The sequence below is a fragment of the Lissotriton helveticus genome, chromosome 4_1, assembly GCF_964261635.1.
Source record: "Lissotriton helveticus chromosome 4_1, aLisHel1.1, whole genome shotgun sequence".
NCBI classification, from domain to species: domain Eukaryota; kingdom Metazoa; phylum Chordata; class Amphibia; order Caudata; family Salamandridae; genus Lissotriton; species Lissotriton helveticus.
The window spans coordinates 1,933,400,464-1,933,420,366 of NC_136063.1; the positions used below are offsets into that span (position 1 = coordinate 1,933,400,464).

Sequence of the window (19,903 nt, forward strand, 5' to 3'; positions counted from 1 at the left end):
GCCTCCAGGTCCGGCTGTGGTTTTCACTGGTATCCTGATTTTTGTGGTTTTCACTGGTATCCTGATTTTTGTGCGTAATGACAGCAACAATTGTGATCGCATGATGAAACTTCGTTCAAATGAATGATTCTGAGACTAAAAGTATGGTTCTGTGGTGTAGAGAGGCTGTTGTCTGTTTCGCAGGACATAATCACAGGGCCGTGATGACAGCATGCCATTTTTCTGATCTGTAGTAGAGGCAAGGGGATAGATGTATCAAGCAAGCCTTTTGCGATTCACCAGGCTGATGGGCCTTCCTGAGATCCAGTGGTGGGAGGAGTTGTCACTAACACCTGAATAGAGCTGTGCCTGTCCTCACACAAAGCTGTCTCCACCCCTGTAGTGTGTCCAGAGCCGGATCAGAGCAACACAGGATCTGTGCAATACAAAGACTATCCTTTGAAGTATGCCTATTTCAAAGGCGGAAAGTGGTATTAGTAATGGACCTGTGACCCCACATTTTTAGAACACTTCTGGACAAGATTCTGCCAAGAAGAGCTGGACAAGCTGTAGTAGGGGAACTGCCACTCTTCTTGTTGCTGTTGTGTTGTGCTGGCCCTCAGTTTGTTGTTCCTGTCTTGGAGAGTGATAGGACTGGACTTTGTTTTTATCAGCCTTCTGCCATGGTTCTCCGAGGGCTTGTGTGAGATTGCCTCCTGTTAAGAAGTCTGAGGACAATCAAAGACTACACCGCAGTCCCTTAACTCCTCTGATGGGTGTTCTGACCTGCCAAGTGATGCCAATCCCAGTCTGGGCACTTGGAGTTGGCTTTTGCTGCAAGAAGAGAAGAAAATCCACGAATCAAACCTCAGCATCTGTTTAGCTGCCGCCGCATCAACCCGGCACAACCGGATTTTCCAAGCATTGCACCTGTGCGCCAAGGCGTCATCCTAGTTGCCAGCAGTAAGGAATTGAGGCTGTATGTCTGAAATCCAGACCTCCCCTCGCAGAAGGGAATCAACGTATCACCTCCCTGAACAGCAAGGATTCAATGCATCACCTGCTCTACACCACAGCAAGAAATCGATGTGCAGTAACGAATCGACCCATCACCTCCTCTGACAGTAAAGAATTGACACATCACCTACACTGAGAGTACGGAATCAACGCATCTCTGTGTTTTCAGCAGATCACCTCCCCTGCACCTGTTTTTGTCGCTTGGTTTTGACGCATCCCAGGTACCTTGCACTTAAAAAGTGACTCCTCAATAGTTTTCTAAGAACTGAACTATCTGAACCTTCTTAAAATAATATCTTTGCTTGTGTATGTTGACATTTTGTCGTTTTGGTCTAGTTTTTACTGATAAAGATTGGTTATTCTTCTAAACTGGTGTAGTGTCCATTTGTAGTGTTTTCACTGTGTTACTCTGTGTTTATGTTCAAATGCTTTACAAATTGCCTCTGGTATAAGCCTGACTGCTCATGCCAAGCTACCAAGGGGGTGAGCAGCATCACACCCCAGTTCGTAGAGAACTGGGATGGCCCCAATGATGAAGCATGTCACCGTGGGGAAACCCTGGTGAGTGAGGGGACTCAATAAAGACATTTTTCTTTCTTTAAGTTTCTTCCTGATCACACTGATTAGGAACCACTCCCTTTGACTAGGTCTCAAAACCTGTGACCTCGGGTTTTCTTTGTACGTATACTTAAGGAGGGCGGACCTAGCCATTAACCCTCTACCTCCCTCACCCTTGTGTACTATGGAAATCTAGAGGCATTCTTTTTTCCTGACAGTCGTCCTTGTACATTTTCTCGTGAGAAGGGATTAGTTCATGAACAGTGTACCCCATTCTTATGTACTCTTCAATTTCTTGAGCATAATCTGCTTCCTGGTATGAGACCAGATAAGGGTGTCAAGAGAGGTAAGGAGCTCGAATAAGTACTCTTTAATTGGAGTATCCATCTCTCTATGCACGGATGTGATTTGTTGGCAGTCCCTTATAAGAGATGTATAAGTGGACTGTGATTGATGGAAACCTGAAAATGGTTGCTCTCTATATTTAGACATGGTAGCACCCCACAAGCTTCATCCACTCTTTTTCTATACGGATATACCCTTGTTCTGCCTCTGTCTAAGCTCTGTTTGCATACGTAATTGATTCCCATGGTCAGTTTTGTTGAGGAATAATCCAGTTCCTGTGGACCTAGCATCTACTGCAAGTTCTGCCTACTTGCTCTGGTCATAGTATTTCATATTTGTAGACATTGATGTGACATCTTTGGCGTTTTGAAACACGTTCCACACAACAGGACCATACTGGTGTAGTACTAAGGATTTCTTTTCAGCAAACTGGTGAGTCTCACCACATAGCTGCAGCTGATAAGAAAGATTCCCACTTCAAGTAAACTGTGGGGTTGCAGCATCTTTATCATACTTTACTTTTGTTAGATCAGATGAAATGCCACCAGCTCAGAAGCAGCACACAAAAACGTAGTTACTTTCATGCAGTGGCTCAAGCATGGAGAATAAAGGGTAAACTAATTTGCTGTTGGAAGTGATCCTTAAGCCAATCTGCCTCAGAGTTCCAGTGACGTAAAATCCAAGATGATGAAACTTCATCCCAGATGCGCAAAGCTCTCCTCTGCTTTCCAACATGTCCCCCTCTCACTTAGGCGCCTAAGCTTCAAATGAAATCCCAGCCAGCATTTGTCCTAGACCTTTCACATGGAAAGATCATCGGTAGGCTTCCCTGTCTACTATGAAATGAGAGGGGTAATTACAGGTTGAGTGTCTTTGCAGATCTGAAAGGGGTCATCGGCATAAACAATGACATCCTCATTCATGCCACGTCAGTTGGGTAACACAACAACCACTTCCACGCAGGCCCAAAAAGACCCCAATTGATATCAGTCTAGAATTAATTTATTTAAACATTTGCCTATTAAACAAAAATCAATAAAACAAATTCAATCTATGGTTATACATTCAGTTAAGGTAGAAATATTGCTATAGTTTATAACTCGGCACCATATAACATCTGAAGTTGTATAATTGCTGAGTAGGCTCAGAGTACGGCACTGGATGAATAGGCCCCGTCAACTCTGTTAGATTTTTTAACCCTACAATTGTCAACAGTGCCATTTTCTTTTTAGGTTTTAAGTGATCAGTCCAGCACAGATATTTGAGGAACCAAATTCACAAGAACTTGTACGATTCCACTTCCTCCAGTTTGGTTGTTCCCATAGTTCATGTGGGTACTCACAAACTTTGTCTCGGGGCCAAATTTACAGTGTGGTTTGTGATCGAGGGCCGCACCGGTGGGGGCGGGGCCAGTGGGGAAGGGGGCGGGCTAGAGCAAAAAAAACTGTGACCATGAGGTTGATCACAGGTCCCTGCAGCGGACGCCTTCTTCCACTGAGCCACCAGACCCGGCATACACACATCTCTCTCTCTCTCTCTCTCTCTCTCTCTCTCTCTATCTCTCTCTCTCTCTCTCCTTCCTTCCCTACCTTTCTCTCTCTCCCTCCCTCTCTCTCCCTCTCCCTCTCTCCCTCTCTCCCTCCCTCCCTCTCTCTCCCTCCCGCTCTCTCCCTCTCTCCCTCTGTCTCTCTGTCTCCCTCACTCTGACTCTCTCACTCCCTCTCTCCATCTCTCCCTCTGTCTCATTCACTCTGACTGTCTCACTCCCTCTCTTACCCTAATTTCCTCTGTCTCCCTCTCTCCCGGTTCCCTTCTCCCTCACTCTATTTCCCTCTCCCTCACTCTATTTCCCTCTCTCTCCTTCCCTCTCCCTCATTCCCTCTGCCTCCATCTCTCTCCTTCCCTCTCCCTCACTTTGAGGTCTCCCTCACTCTGAGGTCTCCCTCTCTCTCCTCCCCTCTCCCTCCCTCTGTGGTCTCCCTCCCTCACTCTGAGGTCTCCCTCTCTCTCATTCCCTCGCCCTCACTCTGAGGTCTCCCTCTCTCTGAGGTCTCCCTCCCTCTCCTTCTGTCTCCCTCGCTCTTCCTCCCTCCTTCGCTCTCCCTCCCTCCCTCGCTCGCTCTCCCTCCCTCGCTCTCCCTCCCTTCCTCTCTCGCTCTCCTTCCCTCGCTCTCCCTCTCTCCCTCGCTGGTTCTCCCTCCCTTCTCCCTCCTTCGCTCTCCCTACCTCGCGCTCCCCCTCCCTCCCTCGCTCTCCCTCTGACGCTCTCCCTCCCTCGCTCTCCCTCCCGCTCCCTCTCCCTCCCTCTTGCTCCCTCTCCCTCGCTTGCTCTCCCTCCCTCGCTCTCCCTCCCTCGCGCTCCCTCCCTCGCTCTCCCTCTCCCTTCCTCCCTCGCCCTCTCTCCCTTGCTCTCCCTCGATCCCTCGCTCTCCCTCGCTCCCTCTCTCTCGCTCGCTTGCTCTCCCTTCCTCTCCCTCCCTCGCTCTCCCTCCCTCGCGCTCCCTCTCCCTCCCTCCCTCTCTCTCCCTCGCTTGCTCTCCCTTGCTCCCTCTCCCTTGCTCCCTCTCCCTCCCTCCCTCTCCCTCGCTTGCTCTCCCTCCCTCGCTTGCTCTCCCTCCCTCTCTCGCTCCCTCGCTTGTTCTCCCTCACTCGCTTGCTTGCTCTCCCTCGCTCTTCCTCCCTCCTTCGCTTCCTCGCTTGCTCTCCCTCCCTCACTCTCCCTCCTTCATTCTCCCTCCCTCCCTCTCCCTCCCTCTCCCTCCCTCGCTCTCCCTCCCTCGTTCTCTCTCCCTCCCTCTCCTTCGCTTGCTCTCCCTCCCTCCCTCACTCTCCCTCCCTCGCTTCCTCGCTTGCTCTCCCTCCCTCCCTCCCTCGCTCTCACTCCTTACCCTACCTGTGTGTGCCCAGGCTGTGACAGCTTCCAGGCGCACACACACAGCCGCACCCAAGCACTTCACAGGTCTTTAAAAGACCATTGGCATGTTAATGAGGCTTTGTTCTCCTCTCAGCACCCCTGCAGCCCACTCTGACTATGGCGGGAATCACCCGGCCCCCACAGAGCAGCAGAGTCTGAGTCGCGCTCTGGTTGCAGACACTTGTTATGTCTTAGCCCTTTCTCTATTCTCCTTACCCTCCCTTGCGCGAGCTATTCCTCTGCGCATCATTGGTTCTGCATCAGCTGGAATGTTGACAGCTGAAAGTTCGATATGACAGTTACACACACTATTGTCAGTTGGCTCCTGGTTTACCTGAGGACACATGCATACAGTGTGTTGTCTCTTCAATAAACTTATACTTGGAATCTACACCTGGTTCCGGGCTGATTACTTTACTTTTTCTTTCGCGAAAGAAAAAGAAAAAAAAAGACACGGAAGGAAGGAAAATTTCCGGTAAGAAAATTAATGAAAAGAGAATAAAGGGGAAAAAAAGTATAAGAAGATGCTTGAGAAATATAAAAGAGTGGAAAGCTAAATAATAGGAAGCCTAAAGTACATCTAAGAATAAAGTATTAAACAAGGAAAACTTAAGTGAGAATCGAAAAAGTGAATGAATGGAAAATTGCTCACCAGATGTTAAGCGGGACGACACATGAAAGATTTGCTAGTTGTGACTGTGATTGGGGCTGGAGGAGCATCGACAGATGGCGTTCGCTGGTGTGAGGCCCCGTGAAGGCGTGTGAGGGAAAAGATATATCAATTCATTGTAGAGCCTGTGCAATTTGAACGGAAAACGGCCTGAGCGAACCTCATTTACTGGGTAGTGAGCGTGGTCGTGTTGGAATTGAAGGGAAAGTTATTGTGAGTGGAAAAGGTGACGAGCCCTGAGAGAGCGAGGAGGCGCTTCTGTGAGGAACATCGCCTCAGAAGTGTGGCGCAGTCGCTAGCGTGAAGCAACGCTGACGCGCGAGACGCCATATTGGAAGTAGGAAGTCAGCGTTATAGATGCATTAATGAACACGCACTGGTAACGTGCGTGCAACGTAAACAGCGCTATTCCGAATCGGGAAACTTAAATATCGTTGGAATAAGGAAGGAATAAATTATAAGAACAACAATTACTGAATTATATAGTAAACTCTTGGAAGAAAAAAAACGGCTAGAACAAAGGAATACTGAATGTCAAATAGTATTTAACCATTCTTTAAACAAAGTGGAAAAAAGCATGTGATCTTAAGTTATAAAAAAAAAAGAAGAAAGCAGAAAACATAAGAAAGTGACTTCAATAAAGTAAAAAAATGCAATTGAATATGGCTAATAGCAACAATTACAATTTACAGCCACCAGAACCATTTTTAAAAGGTGCACCACCAATCAAATGGGAAGTATGGAAAGAGTACTTTAGTAACTACATATCTACATTTGAGAAAGATGATGAACCAATTAAACCAGAAGAAAAGAAAAAAATTCTATTACACTGTTTGGGTGCAGGTGGTTTAGAAGTGTATAATAATATTACAAAGAAAGTGCGCGGGGTGAAGAAAGAAATGTATACAATGAAGCAATGGAAGATTTAGATGGTTACTATAAACCTACTGTATGCGTAGCGGTCCACAGATATAAGTTCTACAGGAGGAAACAAGGAAAAGAGGAAAGTGTAGATGATTATGTGGCTGCATTGAAGAACTTGGCACTAATATGCAAATTTGAAAATATGCATGATGGCTTAATAAGAGACCAAGTAGTTATGTGTGCTGCCAATCCTAACATACAAGATGCACTGTGGGCTAAAGGTGAGAAACCACTACAACAGGTCATTGATATTGTAAAAAAAGCAGAATTAACTGGACGGTGTGCTAAGGAGGTCATAAATGATCATAGAAATAAAAATGAGGAATTTAATGTTGTAGCAAAAGTAAGTGGAACTAAGAAAAAGGTTATTAATTACAGGAGCCAAGGAAAAGATAGACCGAAGCCAAGCGGATACAGTAAACAGTATGAAGAGTTGAAGTGTTATCGGTGCGGTAGCAACAAACACTTGGCTAACGAATGGAATCGTCCAGCAAGGAATAACAAATGTGGTAGGTGTGGTTTCATTGGTCACTTCAAAAAAGCATGCAACAGAAGAGAAAAAGCAAAGGTAACGTATGTCCATGAAGAGGAAGAAGCGGAAACTAACTCATCTGACGACTCAGAATACAATTTGTGTGTACTAAATGTGACAGAGGAAACAGAAAATAAGGAGGAGGATAATAACAACAATAAAAAGAAACCTTTGTGCAGAGTGAAGATAGGGGGTGGCGAGATGGAAATAATAGCAGATTCTGGTTCTCCATGCACAACTGTCAACCATGAAGTGTGGGAAAATAAGTTTCAAGGAGTACTAGGTAACAAAATGGAGAAACCGGATATAACATTAAAAACCTTCACGGGTGAACCCATCGAACTGGTGGGTTACAGGAAACTTAATTTTGTATTCAAGGAGAGAGAAATTAACAGCAAACTGTACGTCGCAGCCCCAGGTCCATCCGTTTTAGGGTGGAAGGACCCAGGGAAACTGGGCATTACTCTTAACCCTAACAGCTCTGAACCCGTTCTTGTTATGCAACAGGACACGTTAACAAGTGGAGACCTCATAAACAAATTCCCAAATGGTTTTAATGGAAAGATTGGTAAGCTAAAAGGTTTCCAACACATAATTAGGCTAAAAGAAAACGCTACTCCCTGTGTACATAAAGTCAGACATGTACCCTTAACACTAAGAGAGGAGGTCAGAGAAGAAATAAATAAATTACTGGAAGCAGACATAATCGCACCTACAGAATCTGCAGAGTGGGTTGCACCCTTAGTTGTCGCAAGAAGACCTAATGGCAAACTAAGACTATGCATGGACTTGCGAGACCTTAATAAAAATATAATCATAGACCAGTACCCCCTACCAAGAATTGGAGAAATGTTATCCCTCACCAAAGTTATGAGCGTGTTCTCTACAATTAATCTGGCTGCAGCATACCATCAGGTACCATTGCACCCGGAAAGCAAACACCTCACCACCTTCATCTCACCATTCGGGTGTTTCAGATTCAAGAGAGTACCTTTTGGTATAGCGTCTGCGGCAGCGTTATTTCAAAGACTTATGCATGACATTTTTAAGGGTGTCAGAAACATACTCATCTTCCAGGATGACATCTTGGTCATGGGTAAAGATCAAATGGAACATGACAGCAAACTTATACAAGCGCTTAAAAAATTAGACAAATGTGGAATGACAGCAGAATACAATAAATGCAAATTCAGTAAAAATTGCGTAAACTACCTGGGACATGAAATCTTAAGCGATGGAATAAAACCAAAAAAAGAACTTGTAAAGGCAATCAAGGACGCACCAGCACCTGCAATCAAGGAAAAACTCAGAGCATTCTTAGGGCTTGTAGAGTACTATTCTAAATTTGTAAAAGACTTTTCAGCTAAAACATACAACATTAGAACACTTGAAAAACAAAAATATATTTGAATGGACACAAGGTTGCGAGGAGAGTTTTAAACAACTGAAAAAAAGAAATTTGTGAGGCACCACCTCTGCAGAGATTTGATGGTAATCTAGATTGTGTAATCAGCATGGATGCAAGCGGAAAAGGGATAGGCGCCGTACTCGCACAGATTGAAAGCACAGGCAAGGAGGTCACCATCGCTTTTGCGTCTCGCTCATTAACAGCAACAGAGGAAAGGTACTCAGTAATTGAAAGAGAGGCACTGGCTTGTGTGTGGGGAATGGAGCACTTCCGTCAATATATTTGGGGAAATAAGATCATTCTGAGATGTGATCACAAACCTTTGACGAAAGTACTAACTGTGAAAGGGTTGTACAACGCATCACCAAGGTTGGCTCGCCTATCCATAAGACTATTAGATTACAATTACGAAGTACAGTACCTGCCTGGAGCTAAAAATGTGGTGGCGGATTTTCTAAGCAGGTTACCATTACATAATGTTGAGAAAGAGGCACAGGAAGAAGAATTGTGCGTTGCAAGCATCAGCGAAGAATTTCCAACTATACAAAAAGATGAGTGGATAAAGGAATGTTTAAGTGATAAACAATTACAAAAGATCCGTGAACACATTATAAAAGGCTGGCCAAGGAAAAAGTGTATGGAGACAGAGTTAAGAGGATTTTGGGAACTGAGAAACGAGTTATCAGTTGAAGACAAACTCATATTGAGGCAAGGAAAAGTTGTACCACGAAGACTCTTAAGGAAAGGATAATAAAAATATGCCACGAGGACATTTGGGAATAAACAAAACAAAACAGAGAATAAAATGTTGGTATTGGTGGCCTGGCTGTGACACAGAAATTGAAAGGGGAGAGGAGTTGGCCTAACGGCTAGGGCGCTCGACCTCGGACCTGGGGATCTGGGTTCGAGTCTCGGTAACGACGCCAAAACCTCCTGTGATTCTGGGCAAATCACTTAATCTCCCCGTGCCTAAAATGAATGTGTCCGTCCTCATGTAACGTAACTGGTGCTATGTAAAGCGCTCTGATACCTGATTCGGTTCGTGTCTAGTTCGCGCTATATAAAATTCTGCAAAAAAAAAAAAGGGCTATAAGAAACTGCGTAGAATGTGAAAACTCAGATAAAACACAAACAACTCTCCGACCCACGCTGAAGCCTTTGGAATGCCCGAACATGCCATGGGAAAGGATAGGTGTTGATATAATGGGGCCCATGAAATGGCATGACGAAGTGGTGTATGTACTAGTTTTGGTAGACCACCTTTCTAAGTGGCCAGAAGTAAAGGTATGTGGAAAAGTGGACGCTAATGACTTGTTGGTGTTCATGGATGAAGTATTCATCAGAGAAGGAATCCCAAAAACGATTGTGAGCGATAACCGAAACCAATTCACTTCAGATGCGTTTAAAAAGTTTATTAATAGGAACGGAATCACCCACAAAACTACTTCAGTATACCACCCGGCTGGCAATGGGGCCGTAGAAAGATTTAATAGGGTGATAAAAGGAACTATCCAATTAGCGAACAACAATGGAAAATGTTGGAGGAAGGAGGTCAACAAAATGGTTTGGGGATACAGAATTACTCCAGGGAGAAAACGTTGATGAGCCCCTTTGAAGTCATGAGAGGTAGGACTCCTATTTCTAAAGACAATATTGGATGGATCAAGTCGGCAAAGGAAAAGGAGTGGTCTGTGGAAACTATCAGGGAAAGGATCAAGGAGTCACAAATTGAGTACAAATAAAAATATGACAAGAGTAGGAATTGTGAAGAGATGAGTATCAAAGTAGGAGACAATGTAAGAGTAAAGAAAAGTGGACACATTGCCAAAGGAGAAAACAGGTTTACTGCACCTTTGGAAGTGGTGAAGGTTTTTTGTAACTCTGCCTTACTCAGTAATGGTTGAGTGTGGCATGCTTCAGCTATTTCAGTTTGTCACGGAGTGGATATAAAATGATGGAAAAGCACAGTACAAAGACCCGAGCAAGAGGGATCCTACTACAAGTGGTCACAACATGAGGAAGATGAATTCGAACCAGAGAACGATTGCGATGGCAGACCATCAGGAACTCAAGATAACCAGGTTGGACAGGACCGACGGGTCATTGAATCTATTGGTGAATACAGGGATCCTAGCAGGGATGCCTCCGTAGCATCCCAGGACACTTGTGACATCTGGACTTCAGAAAATGAACAAGATAAACCTGAGTGTGGAGACGTGGAGAGCAATCTAAACCAAAGAGAGACAAGAAACTCCTTACCATCTGGAGGTGGACCAAGGGTAGTACCAGGAAATGCCCCTATCAGTGACACTGGCGAAGTAAGGGCTAGAACTAGTAGCTTTGGACGGGTTCTGAGTAAACCCAGCAAATACAAAGACTTTGTTTGTGATTAAAACACTGTTTTTATACTGTACATTCTGCATTGTGTTTCGATTACTTTGTTCCTTAGGGAAGGAGATGTGTTATGTCTTAGCACTTTCTCTCTTTTCCTTACCCTCCCCTGCGCGAGCTATTCCTCTGCGCGTCATTGGTTCTGCATCAGCTGGAATGTTGACAGCTGAAAGTTTGATATGACAGTTACACACACTATTGTCAGTTGGCTCCTGGTTTTCTCTTCAATAAACTTATACTTGGAATCTACACCTTGTTCCGGGCTGATTACTTTACAACACTCTTAAAAAAAAAAAAGAACTCGGGTACCATGTCTGCAAAGTCCGCGGGCCGCCAGGGAAGGCTTGCCGGGCCACCATCGTCCCGCGGGCCGTAATATGAGTACCCCTGATGTAGAAGATGCAGTTTTTCTTATCCATATTTACTGTCATACTTTTACTTGAACAATACTTAAGGATATCGGCAAGCTTTATTAGTAGAATCGATCTGAATGGCAGCCATTGTAACTAGGTCATCTGCATACAGTAGGCAAGGAATGTGGAACTCACTCATTGTTGGAGAAAAGAACGCCGTATTAAAAGGGGGCATGTCAGAAGGTCAGATAAAAAGAAGTACAAATAAAAATGGAGGACGCACACAACCTCGTCTTAAATAATTTTTAATTTATATGCTTCCTTAATAGGGACCCTTCATTATCTAATTCCACTCTGGCCCATTTGCCTATATGTAGTTCCCTAAAAATAGAAAGGGTAAGATAAAGATGGGGATGTTGGCATTTAAGGAAAATGTCTTGGTTGGTTAATATCAAAGGTTGTAGGTCGTTACAGTATAATAAACACAACAGTTTAACAATGGCGAGAAATAATAATATGAGCTGCAGTTTAGTGGTTGAATTCTTTTATTCTTCCAATCGTGTGTTCGCAGAACAGGAAGGTCACAGGTCCTGTTGTGTCGCTAAAATACTGGACACCATTAGACGAATCTTCAGCAAACTTTACCCCCCAAAAAGTTCGTCCACCTCCTCTACTTCCTCAAAGTTTTTATATCAGCAAAATCAAAAGGTGTTAGCCAACTTCAGACCTAAAAAGGTTAAACAAAGTCCACAGAGTAACAATCTTTCGACATTCGAAAAAAGCAATGGAATCCAGAGGCCGGCACTCTCAGACATCAAATGATGCCAAATAAAATAACCTGCGTGGCAATGATATTACAATGTAAACAACAGCCAAAAAAGTAAATAGCACACTGGACCTTTGTTCAATTAAAGGAAAAAGCCAATTGCTGTGCATGCTAGGACAGTGCAGTACTCACAAACCTTTACGTGCCAGTGTCAGAATTCAAACATGCAAAGGTCTAAGGACAGGAGCACAATACCCTGCTTTGTTTTCTCTTTTTTAAAATATAAATCTGGATTAGTGTTTTTAGCCAAACGTACTTTAATACTACCCATTTAAGACTAAAAATCTTTCTTATGCATTATTTATCTACGAAATAGATGATTTTAAATGTGCTCCATGATCCCAGAGACGCAGCAAGAGTAGTCTACTCTTTACGAATATCAAAACTGCACACACGGGGGAGGAGCTTCGCGCGTATCCAAGATGGACGCGTGAGCACAGGGCTCCCGAGACCCTTTACGCCTCCCGCATCTATCCTGTAAATAATCCTGATTTGGACGACGGGTACTTATCGCTGATGCCCTGCTGATGCATACACTTTTTCCGAAAATCGAATTGGCCGCCGGGAACCGGACTTACTGCGCTTTGAACTTTGCGGCCTCTACCGAAGACCATCCGGGGGCTTGAGTCCCCGAGGTACCCAGGTGGCAATTGAACAACAACGGCTGGTGCGACACGTCCGCTGCCCCTGTGGTACTTTCGGTTTCGTTCTTGGTCATTGTGGACGGCGACTTGCTGCCGATCGGCGCGTCTGCCCTGATTCTGCTGCCAACTCTGGGCCGGCTTTGGATCCTTGCCCTCTCGCCTCTGCAGGCTTGCCACAACGGTAATCATTCTGACCAGATCCCAAAGGTTCCGTCAGAGCTCGTCGCCCATCATGGCGGATGTTGAGAAGCGTACCACCAGAGGCCCATCCCGGGGAGGGGTTGCCCAATCCCAGACTATGGATCGCTTTACTCGCCCAAAGGGATCCCCAGGCGGAGCGAGTAAGGTCCTCGAGGACACTGATGATGGTGCTCCTGAACCTGAGGAGCCAACTTTGAAGGATGTTATGGGCGCCATTGCGAGTGTTCGGACTACTATGGGTCAGCAGTATGAAACCCTGGCAGCTAAGATAGACACGGTGGCGATCGAAGTCAATCTCATCAGGGCGGACTTGGGGAAAACCAATGAGCGGGTCAAGTCCCTTGATATCAAGACTGCGAGCCTGACCACAGATGTCTCGGATCTCCAGACCGAAGTCCGCAATCTCCGAACGTCCAGAGACCTGTTTGCCCGTCGGCTGGATGATTTCGAGAGCCGGGCCAGACGCAACAACGTTCCTACCGTGGGTGTTCCGGAGAACTCCGCGGACTTGTCTACAGACGTCCTGGTGGAAGACCTTGTCTTGAACCACTTGGCACCGAAGGGCCTCAGTAAACTTTTCGCGGTGGAGCGGGCTCATAGAGTCCCTGGTGGGAAGCCTAAGCTGGGAGCCACTCCGCGGCCCATAATAGCCAGGACTTTTAATTTCCGGGACAGGGACGCTATCCTGCAAGCCTCACGTACCAATGGTCCCACCAAGTTTGAGAACGTGTCGATCAGTTTTTACCCAGACTTTACACAGGCGGTGCAGAAACAACGTATGGGCTTTACCGGGGTGAAAAGGCGACTCAGGGACATGGGACTGAAATACGCCATGCTTTTCCCGGCCCGCCTGAGGATTGAACATGGAGAACGTGCGTTCTTTTTTGACCGCCCCGAGGTGGCCGGTGACTGGTTAGACACTTTGTCGACGCGCCATACCAGCCCGGAGAGTTCGAGGGGCGCCGAAGGCGGCTTGGAAGAACAGGAGTAGTGAGTCTACGCCGGCGAGCTTGACTTTCTGGCAGTGGCTCTGTGACTGTTATGTTTATACCGTATGGATACCAGGGGTGGGGGGATTCGGGACTCTTCCTCCTCTGGGGACTCTTCTCTCTTCTTGTAGGGTAGTTTAATGGGGCGACAGGCACACTGCAAGTTGGGGTGGCTTTTTGGTCTACCGCAGGTGTGCAGGGTGGGGGGTGTGTGTTTTGAGGGTTCATTGGGGGGAGGGGGGGGGTCTTTTCTTTCTCGTTTGTATTGAGGCTGCGCTTTGTTCCATATTGGCTGCTATGTGTCTGTTTCGTGGCGGGGGGGCAGAATGTTCACTTCTGGGATGGGGGTAGGGGGCTGAGGGTACTGAGCTGGAACGTCAACGGTCTTGGTGATAGGATAAAATGGGGGATAGTACTGCAATATTTGAAGAGATGCTCCCCGGATATGGTTTTACTTCAAGAGACTCATTTAGTAGGAAATACATGCCATGCACTGAATAGACGGGGTTACCGGTTGGTGGCCCATTCCGGATTTACTACTGGGTCGAGGGGGGTGGGCATCCTGGTCAGGAACTCTCTCCCCCTGGAGATAGATGGCACGGTGCTGGATGATAGAGGCCGCTATGCGGCTATTACGGGTAGGTGGGAGGGGAAGATGATCTCCATATTGTGTGTGTATGTTGCGCCTGGTCTACAATCCACCACATTCACTGATTTGGGTAGGGTGGTTCTGGGGTTTCCTGACGGCTTGTTGGTAGTGGGTGGCGATTTTAATTCAGTTGTTAATGGGGAAGAAGATCGTAGCCCCCCCAGACTCCTTCCCACATCGCAGCTATGGCTGGGGAAATTTTTGGACACATTGGGTCTGACGGATTGTTGGAGGCAACTGCACCCTGGACAGCTCCAGTACACCTTTTACTCGGGAGACTCGATTATATCCTCGTGCCGGTGGTGCAGATGGTCTCTGTAAGGGAAATCAGGCATTTAGCTAGGGGGGTCTCCGACCACTCCCCACTCTGGCTCACTATTGATGTACAGCTGGGATCCGGGGGTCGGATTGCACCGATCGACCCATGGCACTTTCATAACTCCAAAATTAGATCGGAGGTGGTTAAGTGTATGGACTTCTATTTTGCTGAGAATGAGGGGTCGGTGTCCTCCCCTGTCTCCTTATGGGAGGCTTATAAAACTGTGATTCGTGGTCAGACTTTGTCCTTGATTGCTAGCGAGAGGAGGCACAAAAATGAAGAAGTGGTGGGCTTGGAAAATGAATTTACTGGGTTGGAGGAACAGTTGGAGTCTGGGGCTATGCCTGAGAGACTGCACCTTTTGGCTCTTAAACAGTCTGAATATAGGGCTCTGGTGACTGACGCGGCCAAGGCAATGAATCGTGAGCAACAGGGGCGTTTGTATGATGTGGGTGACAAAGCGGGAAAGTTGATTGCTTGGCTAGACAAACGAGATAGGTTGAATCGGGTGGTGCCTGTTGTTGAGAAAGTGGACGGAAAGCGAGTGGTGGACCCAGTTGAGATAGTCGAGGTTTTTGCCCAGCATTTTCGGAACGTTTACGCGCCGGCCTCGGGTAGACCGGAGGAAGACTCGCACTTGTTGCTTCGGGATGTCGCGTTGCCTAGCCTGTCAGAATCGGACAGGGAGCTTATGGAGGCGGAATTTTCCACCGATGAAGTTGCGCTCGCTATCCGCTCACTTCGCTCCGGGAAGGCCTCTGGTCCGAACGGTATACCAGTCGAACTGTACAAGCTCTGCCCTGACAAAATGGCGCCGTATCTTTGTCGGATGTTCTCGGCATCGCGAGACCTTGGGTCCCTTCCCCGGGATCAGAGACTAGCGTCCATTGCGGTCATCCATAAAGATGGCAAACCCCACGAACACTGTTCATCGTATCGGCCGATATCGCTTTTGAATGAAGATCCTGGCGAAGCTCCTGGCAAACCGGCTGATTACGGTGATCTGTGACTTGATACACCCGGACCAGTCTGGTTTTATCCCCCATCGGAACACCGCGCTCAATGTTCGCCGTCTTCATGGTGTTTTGGCGAGGGCAGGGTCTCTTAAAGAGTCGGCCATCTTGGTTTCTCTTGATGCCTCGATGGCCTTCGACACGGTGGAGTGGCCATATCTGTGGGCTGCTCTTGCTAAGTTTGGCTTTGGCCCTAAGTTCATTGAGTGGGTCAGGCTCCTGTATGAGCAACCGCTGGCTCAGGTGGTGGTCAACGCAGGGCCTCGGAACCCTTTGTTCTCGGACGCGACACGAGACAGGGGTGCCCTTTGTCGCCACTCCTATTTGCGCTTGCCCTCAAACCCCTTGCTGCGTGGCTCCGCTGGGAGCCCTCGCTCAAGGGCATTCGATGGTCCCCTGACTTCGAGGATCGTATATCACTATACGCCAACGACATATTGTTGTACCTGACCTCTCCTCGTAAGTCACTGGGAGTACTCTTCGACGTCTTGAGTTCCTTCGGGAGGAACTCCGGTTTGGTTATCAATTGGGCCAAGTCCTGTATCTACCCACTCACTGGAGAATTACCTTCTCTGCCCCACGTTTGCCCGATCCCCGTTTCTAGAGGTGGCTTTAAATACTTAGGGATTTACATCCCATTGGACCCCGCGGTGCGATATGAGCGGAATCTATTACCTCCGCTTGCCCAGCTTAGGTCGGATGTTGCGGCGTGGTGTGGCTTGCCTCTGTCCCCCTTGGGAAGAGCGGCCCTGTTCAAGATGATGTCTCTTCCCCGCTTCCTGTACGCCGTCCAGAACACACTTGATCTGGTGCCGGCTAGCTATTTTCGTGAAATTGAGGGCCTCCAGAGGAGACTGGTGTGGGGCGGGCGGCCCCGCATTGCATTGGCAAAGTTGACTTTGCCCTGGTACGACGGTGGTATAGCGTTGCCTGATATTAAAAGATACTACTGGGCATCTCAACTGAGCGCTGTTAACCATGCCATGTACGGTCCTGTTCCGCATCCCGCATTCGAGATGGATAGGTGGCAACTGCCCGTGGGCGACTATAATAGAGCGCTCTACTCTAGAGCCGCCAGGAAGAACCTGACGGGTCCCACTGGGGTGGCGGTGCGAGTGTGGGGTAGTGCAACTACGGCTACGGGGTGGACGGATAGGCTGACTAGAGCGACCCCCCTGTATGCTGCGGAGAGACTGGGTGGTCTATGGACGTCGAAGGGATTCGAGAGATGGGACCTTATTGGCATCAGCAAAGTGGGCGACCTCTGGGCCAAAAATAGAGTTAAGACTTTTGCTGAACTGAAGCGGGAGTATAAGTTGAGTGATAGAGAATATTTCCGATATCTCCAGGTACGTCACGCACTTGAATCGGTTTTCCCAGCTGGATCTACGATCCCGGAGTCTTCTCCCCTGGAGGACAAAGTGCTGGACGGGCACGTCCCTGACAGCACTATCTCTCTTATCTATAAAAAACTCATCAATGACCGTTCGGACCTCCTTATACAGCTTCGGGGTGCGTGGACTGGCGATGGCCTGGAATTGGACGATGAAGACTGGCAGGCAGCGATATCCTCTCCTAAAGAGGTCGCGATTCCAGCGTGTCTCCGATTGGTACAGCTGAAGATTCTGCACCGAGTCTATGTCACGGGTCCACAATTGATGCATATGGGTTATTCTGCAGATGGGCTGTGTAGACGTGGCTGTGGTATGCTTGCAACCTTCCTCCACATTATATGGGAATGTCCGGAGGTAGTGGTTTTTTGGACTCGAGTACATGCGGTGATGGGTGAGGTGACGGGCGTTGGGTTATTGCCTGAGGCCAGACGCTGTTTGTTAAACGTCTGGGAGCCGAATGACTGCACTGTTGCTCAGACTCAATGGGTCACGCTGGGCAATATGGTTGCGAAAAGGGACATTGCTCAATTCTGGGGATCTCAGAGGGCGCCATCAGTCCTCACCTGGAAAGAAAACATGGACTGGTGCATGTTTAGAGAAAAAATCGTGTATGTTTCCCGAGGTAGGCCTAAGAAATGGAGCAGGATATGGGGTCAATGGAATTCATACCGAGGAGAGATATGCGCTCCCCCCCCTACTGCAGCTCTCGACACTCCTCAATCTCCTTGACTGTGCGTTTCAATTTCCCAGTTTCCCGTTGTGTGTGATGTGTTGCTTGCTCTCTGCCCACCCCCCTTCTACCAGGGTCTCTCCTTCTTTATTGCACTGATTACTTTACGCCATCTCCCCCTGCCGTATGAGACAGTCATTACATTGCAAGGTACCGCCTCGACTTTTTGTATGTTTTAATTTTTGTTGTTTATCTTGTATAAAATGTGAAACCTTTTATTTATCCTCTTATTGCCACGAGCTCTAGATACCATCGTGCTTATTCGCTGCCGGGCCTTCGGGTTGTCAGCTGATGAGCTGTGTCTTAATGTGCTACTGTTACTGAGTATAACTGGCCGGCCCTGGTGGTATAGGCCTGTAACTGTATTCCTTTTCTTACAAATAAAGGTTTTAAAAAAAAAAACTGCACACACGGTGGCTGCTTATTTTATGCATCTTTTGTGTTTGTGTAACAGTAACCTTTACCTCGACTTTAAGGGATACGCATCCTTTCAAGAACTCCTTTATGTTTTCAATACATTCTGCTTCACTTTTGGGCTCCAAGCAATACTGAAATAAAAAAAAATGCATTAAAATAATACATGGTAAAACCTAGAGCACTTTTTATAGCAATAAAACAGATCAGTTGTGCAACATATTACACGTGTAGCACGCAGAGTACATTCTATTAAGTTCAGATGAACGGTCTATTTTTTAATTCAAGTGTATACCTACCTTTGCCCCAAAACTGCAGAACCCCATTAGTAAACCAATGAAATCACATTTAGAAGGATCCTTATGTATATTAAGTCTGATTCAACACTAAAGCAACATCACTTGTCAGGCTTTTTGGCATGTTCACATCCAAACAACAGTATCTTTTCATAAAAGCAACTCAGATGCATTTGCCGTTATATGTTTTAACGGTCAGCCTCAGGGTGGCCTCCCCCCAAACATATTGCCTTACTCCTCCATTTTTGCTGGTCTCGTTTTTTGTTGGCCTTAGTACTCTGTGCACTTTACCACAGCTAACCAGGGCTAAAGTGTGTGTGCTCTCTCCTTTATACTTGGTAAAATTAACTTCCACCCAATTGGCACATTTATTTTACTTGCAAGTCCTTTTGTACTACGTGTATTTGGGCATTTAAATTAAATTCTTCTAGTGGGCCTGCAACACTGATTGTGCCAGCCACCAAAGTAGTTCTTTAAAACATGCCTAAGGCCTGCTACTGCCGCCTCTGCGTGAGGTTTAACCTGCCATTTCGACCTGGCAAGATAAACCTTTCGCCACGACTAAACTATTGTCCACCATGTGAGTAGCACGCGAGCAGCAGCTTTATTTATGTGTAGGTGAGGACGGGGATCCGCTTGTAGACGCCGCTCCGTAATGGATCTGCCCGACGCGTTTCGAAGCTCCATCTGCTTCTCTTCAGGGGCTTTAACGGAAGCGGTGTGCGCACCCGCTACACTTCTCCAATTATATAACTCGCCCGTCGATGGGAGGCTCCAGTGAGACTTCTGGGAAGTGTAGTACGGAAAGCACACAATCAAGTCCTGTATGGACTCCACGAGTGGGCCCGTCCTCGATCCCATGTACGGCTGCTACTTCACTGCCGTGACCCCCACGTTAACGGGGTGGTGCATACTCTGCGGCTGGACTGCCGCATATAGATTCACGCTCCAAGGTTGTCCACCTTATGAGTAGCACGCGAGCAGCAGCTTTATTTATGTGTAGGTGAGGACGGGGATCCGCTCGTAGACGCCGCTCCGTAATGGATCTGCCCGACGCGTTTCGAAGCTCCATCTGCTTCTCTTCAGGGGCTTTAACGGAAGCGGTGTGCGCACCCGTTACACTTCTCCAATTTCATATAACTCACCCGCCAATGGGAGGCTCCAATGAGACTTCTGGGAAGTGTAGTGCGGAAAGCACACAATCAAGTCCTGTATGGACTCCACGAGTGGGCCCGTCCTCGATCCCATGTACGGCTGCTACTTCACTGCCGTGACCCCCACGTTAACGGGGTGGTGCATACTCTGCGGCTGGACTGCCGCATATAGATTCACGCTCC

General features: G+C 47.2%; 1 protein-coding gene across 2 annotated transcripts in view; it reads right to left on the reverse strand.

Moving 5' to 3' along the window:
- Positions 1 to 19,903, reverse strand: part of ARHGEF6 (Rac/Cdc42 guanine nucleotide exchange factor 6) — a 1,071,863-nt gene that overhangs the window by 790,859 nt on the left and 261,101 nt on the right. For both annotated transcript variants that reach the window (XM_078688613.1, XM_078688614.1), the window contains exon 2: positions 18,321 to 18,404. In XM_078688613.1, the coding sequence (XP_078544739.1) occupies positions 18,321 to 18,404 (84 nt within the window). The remainder of the gene's footprint in view (positions 1 to 18,320; positions 18,405 to 19,903) is intronic.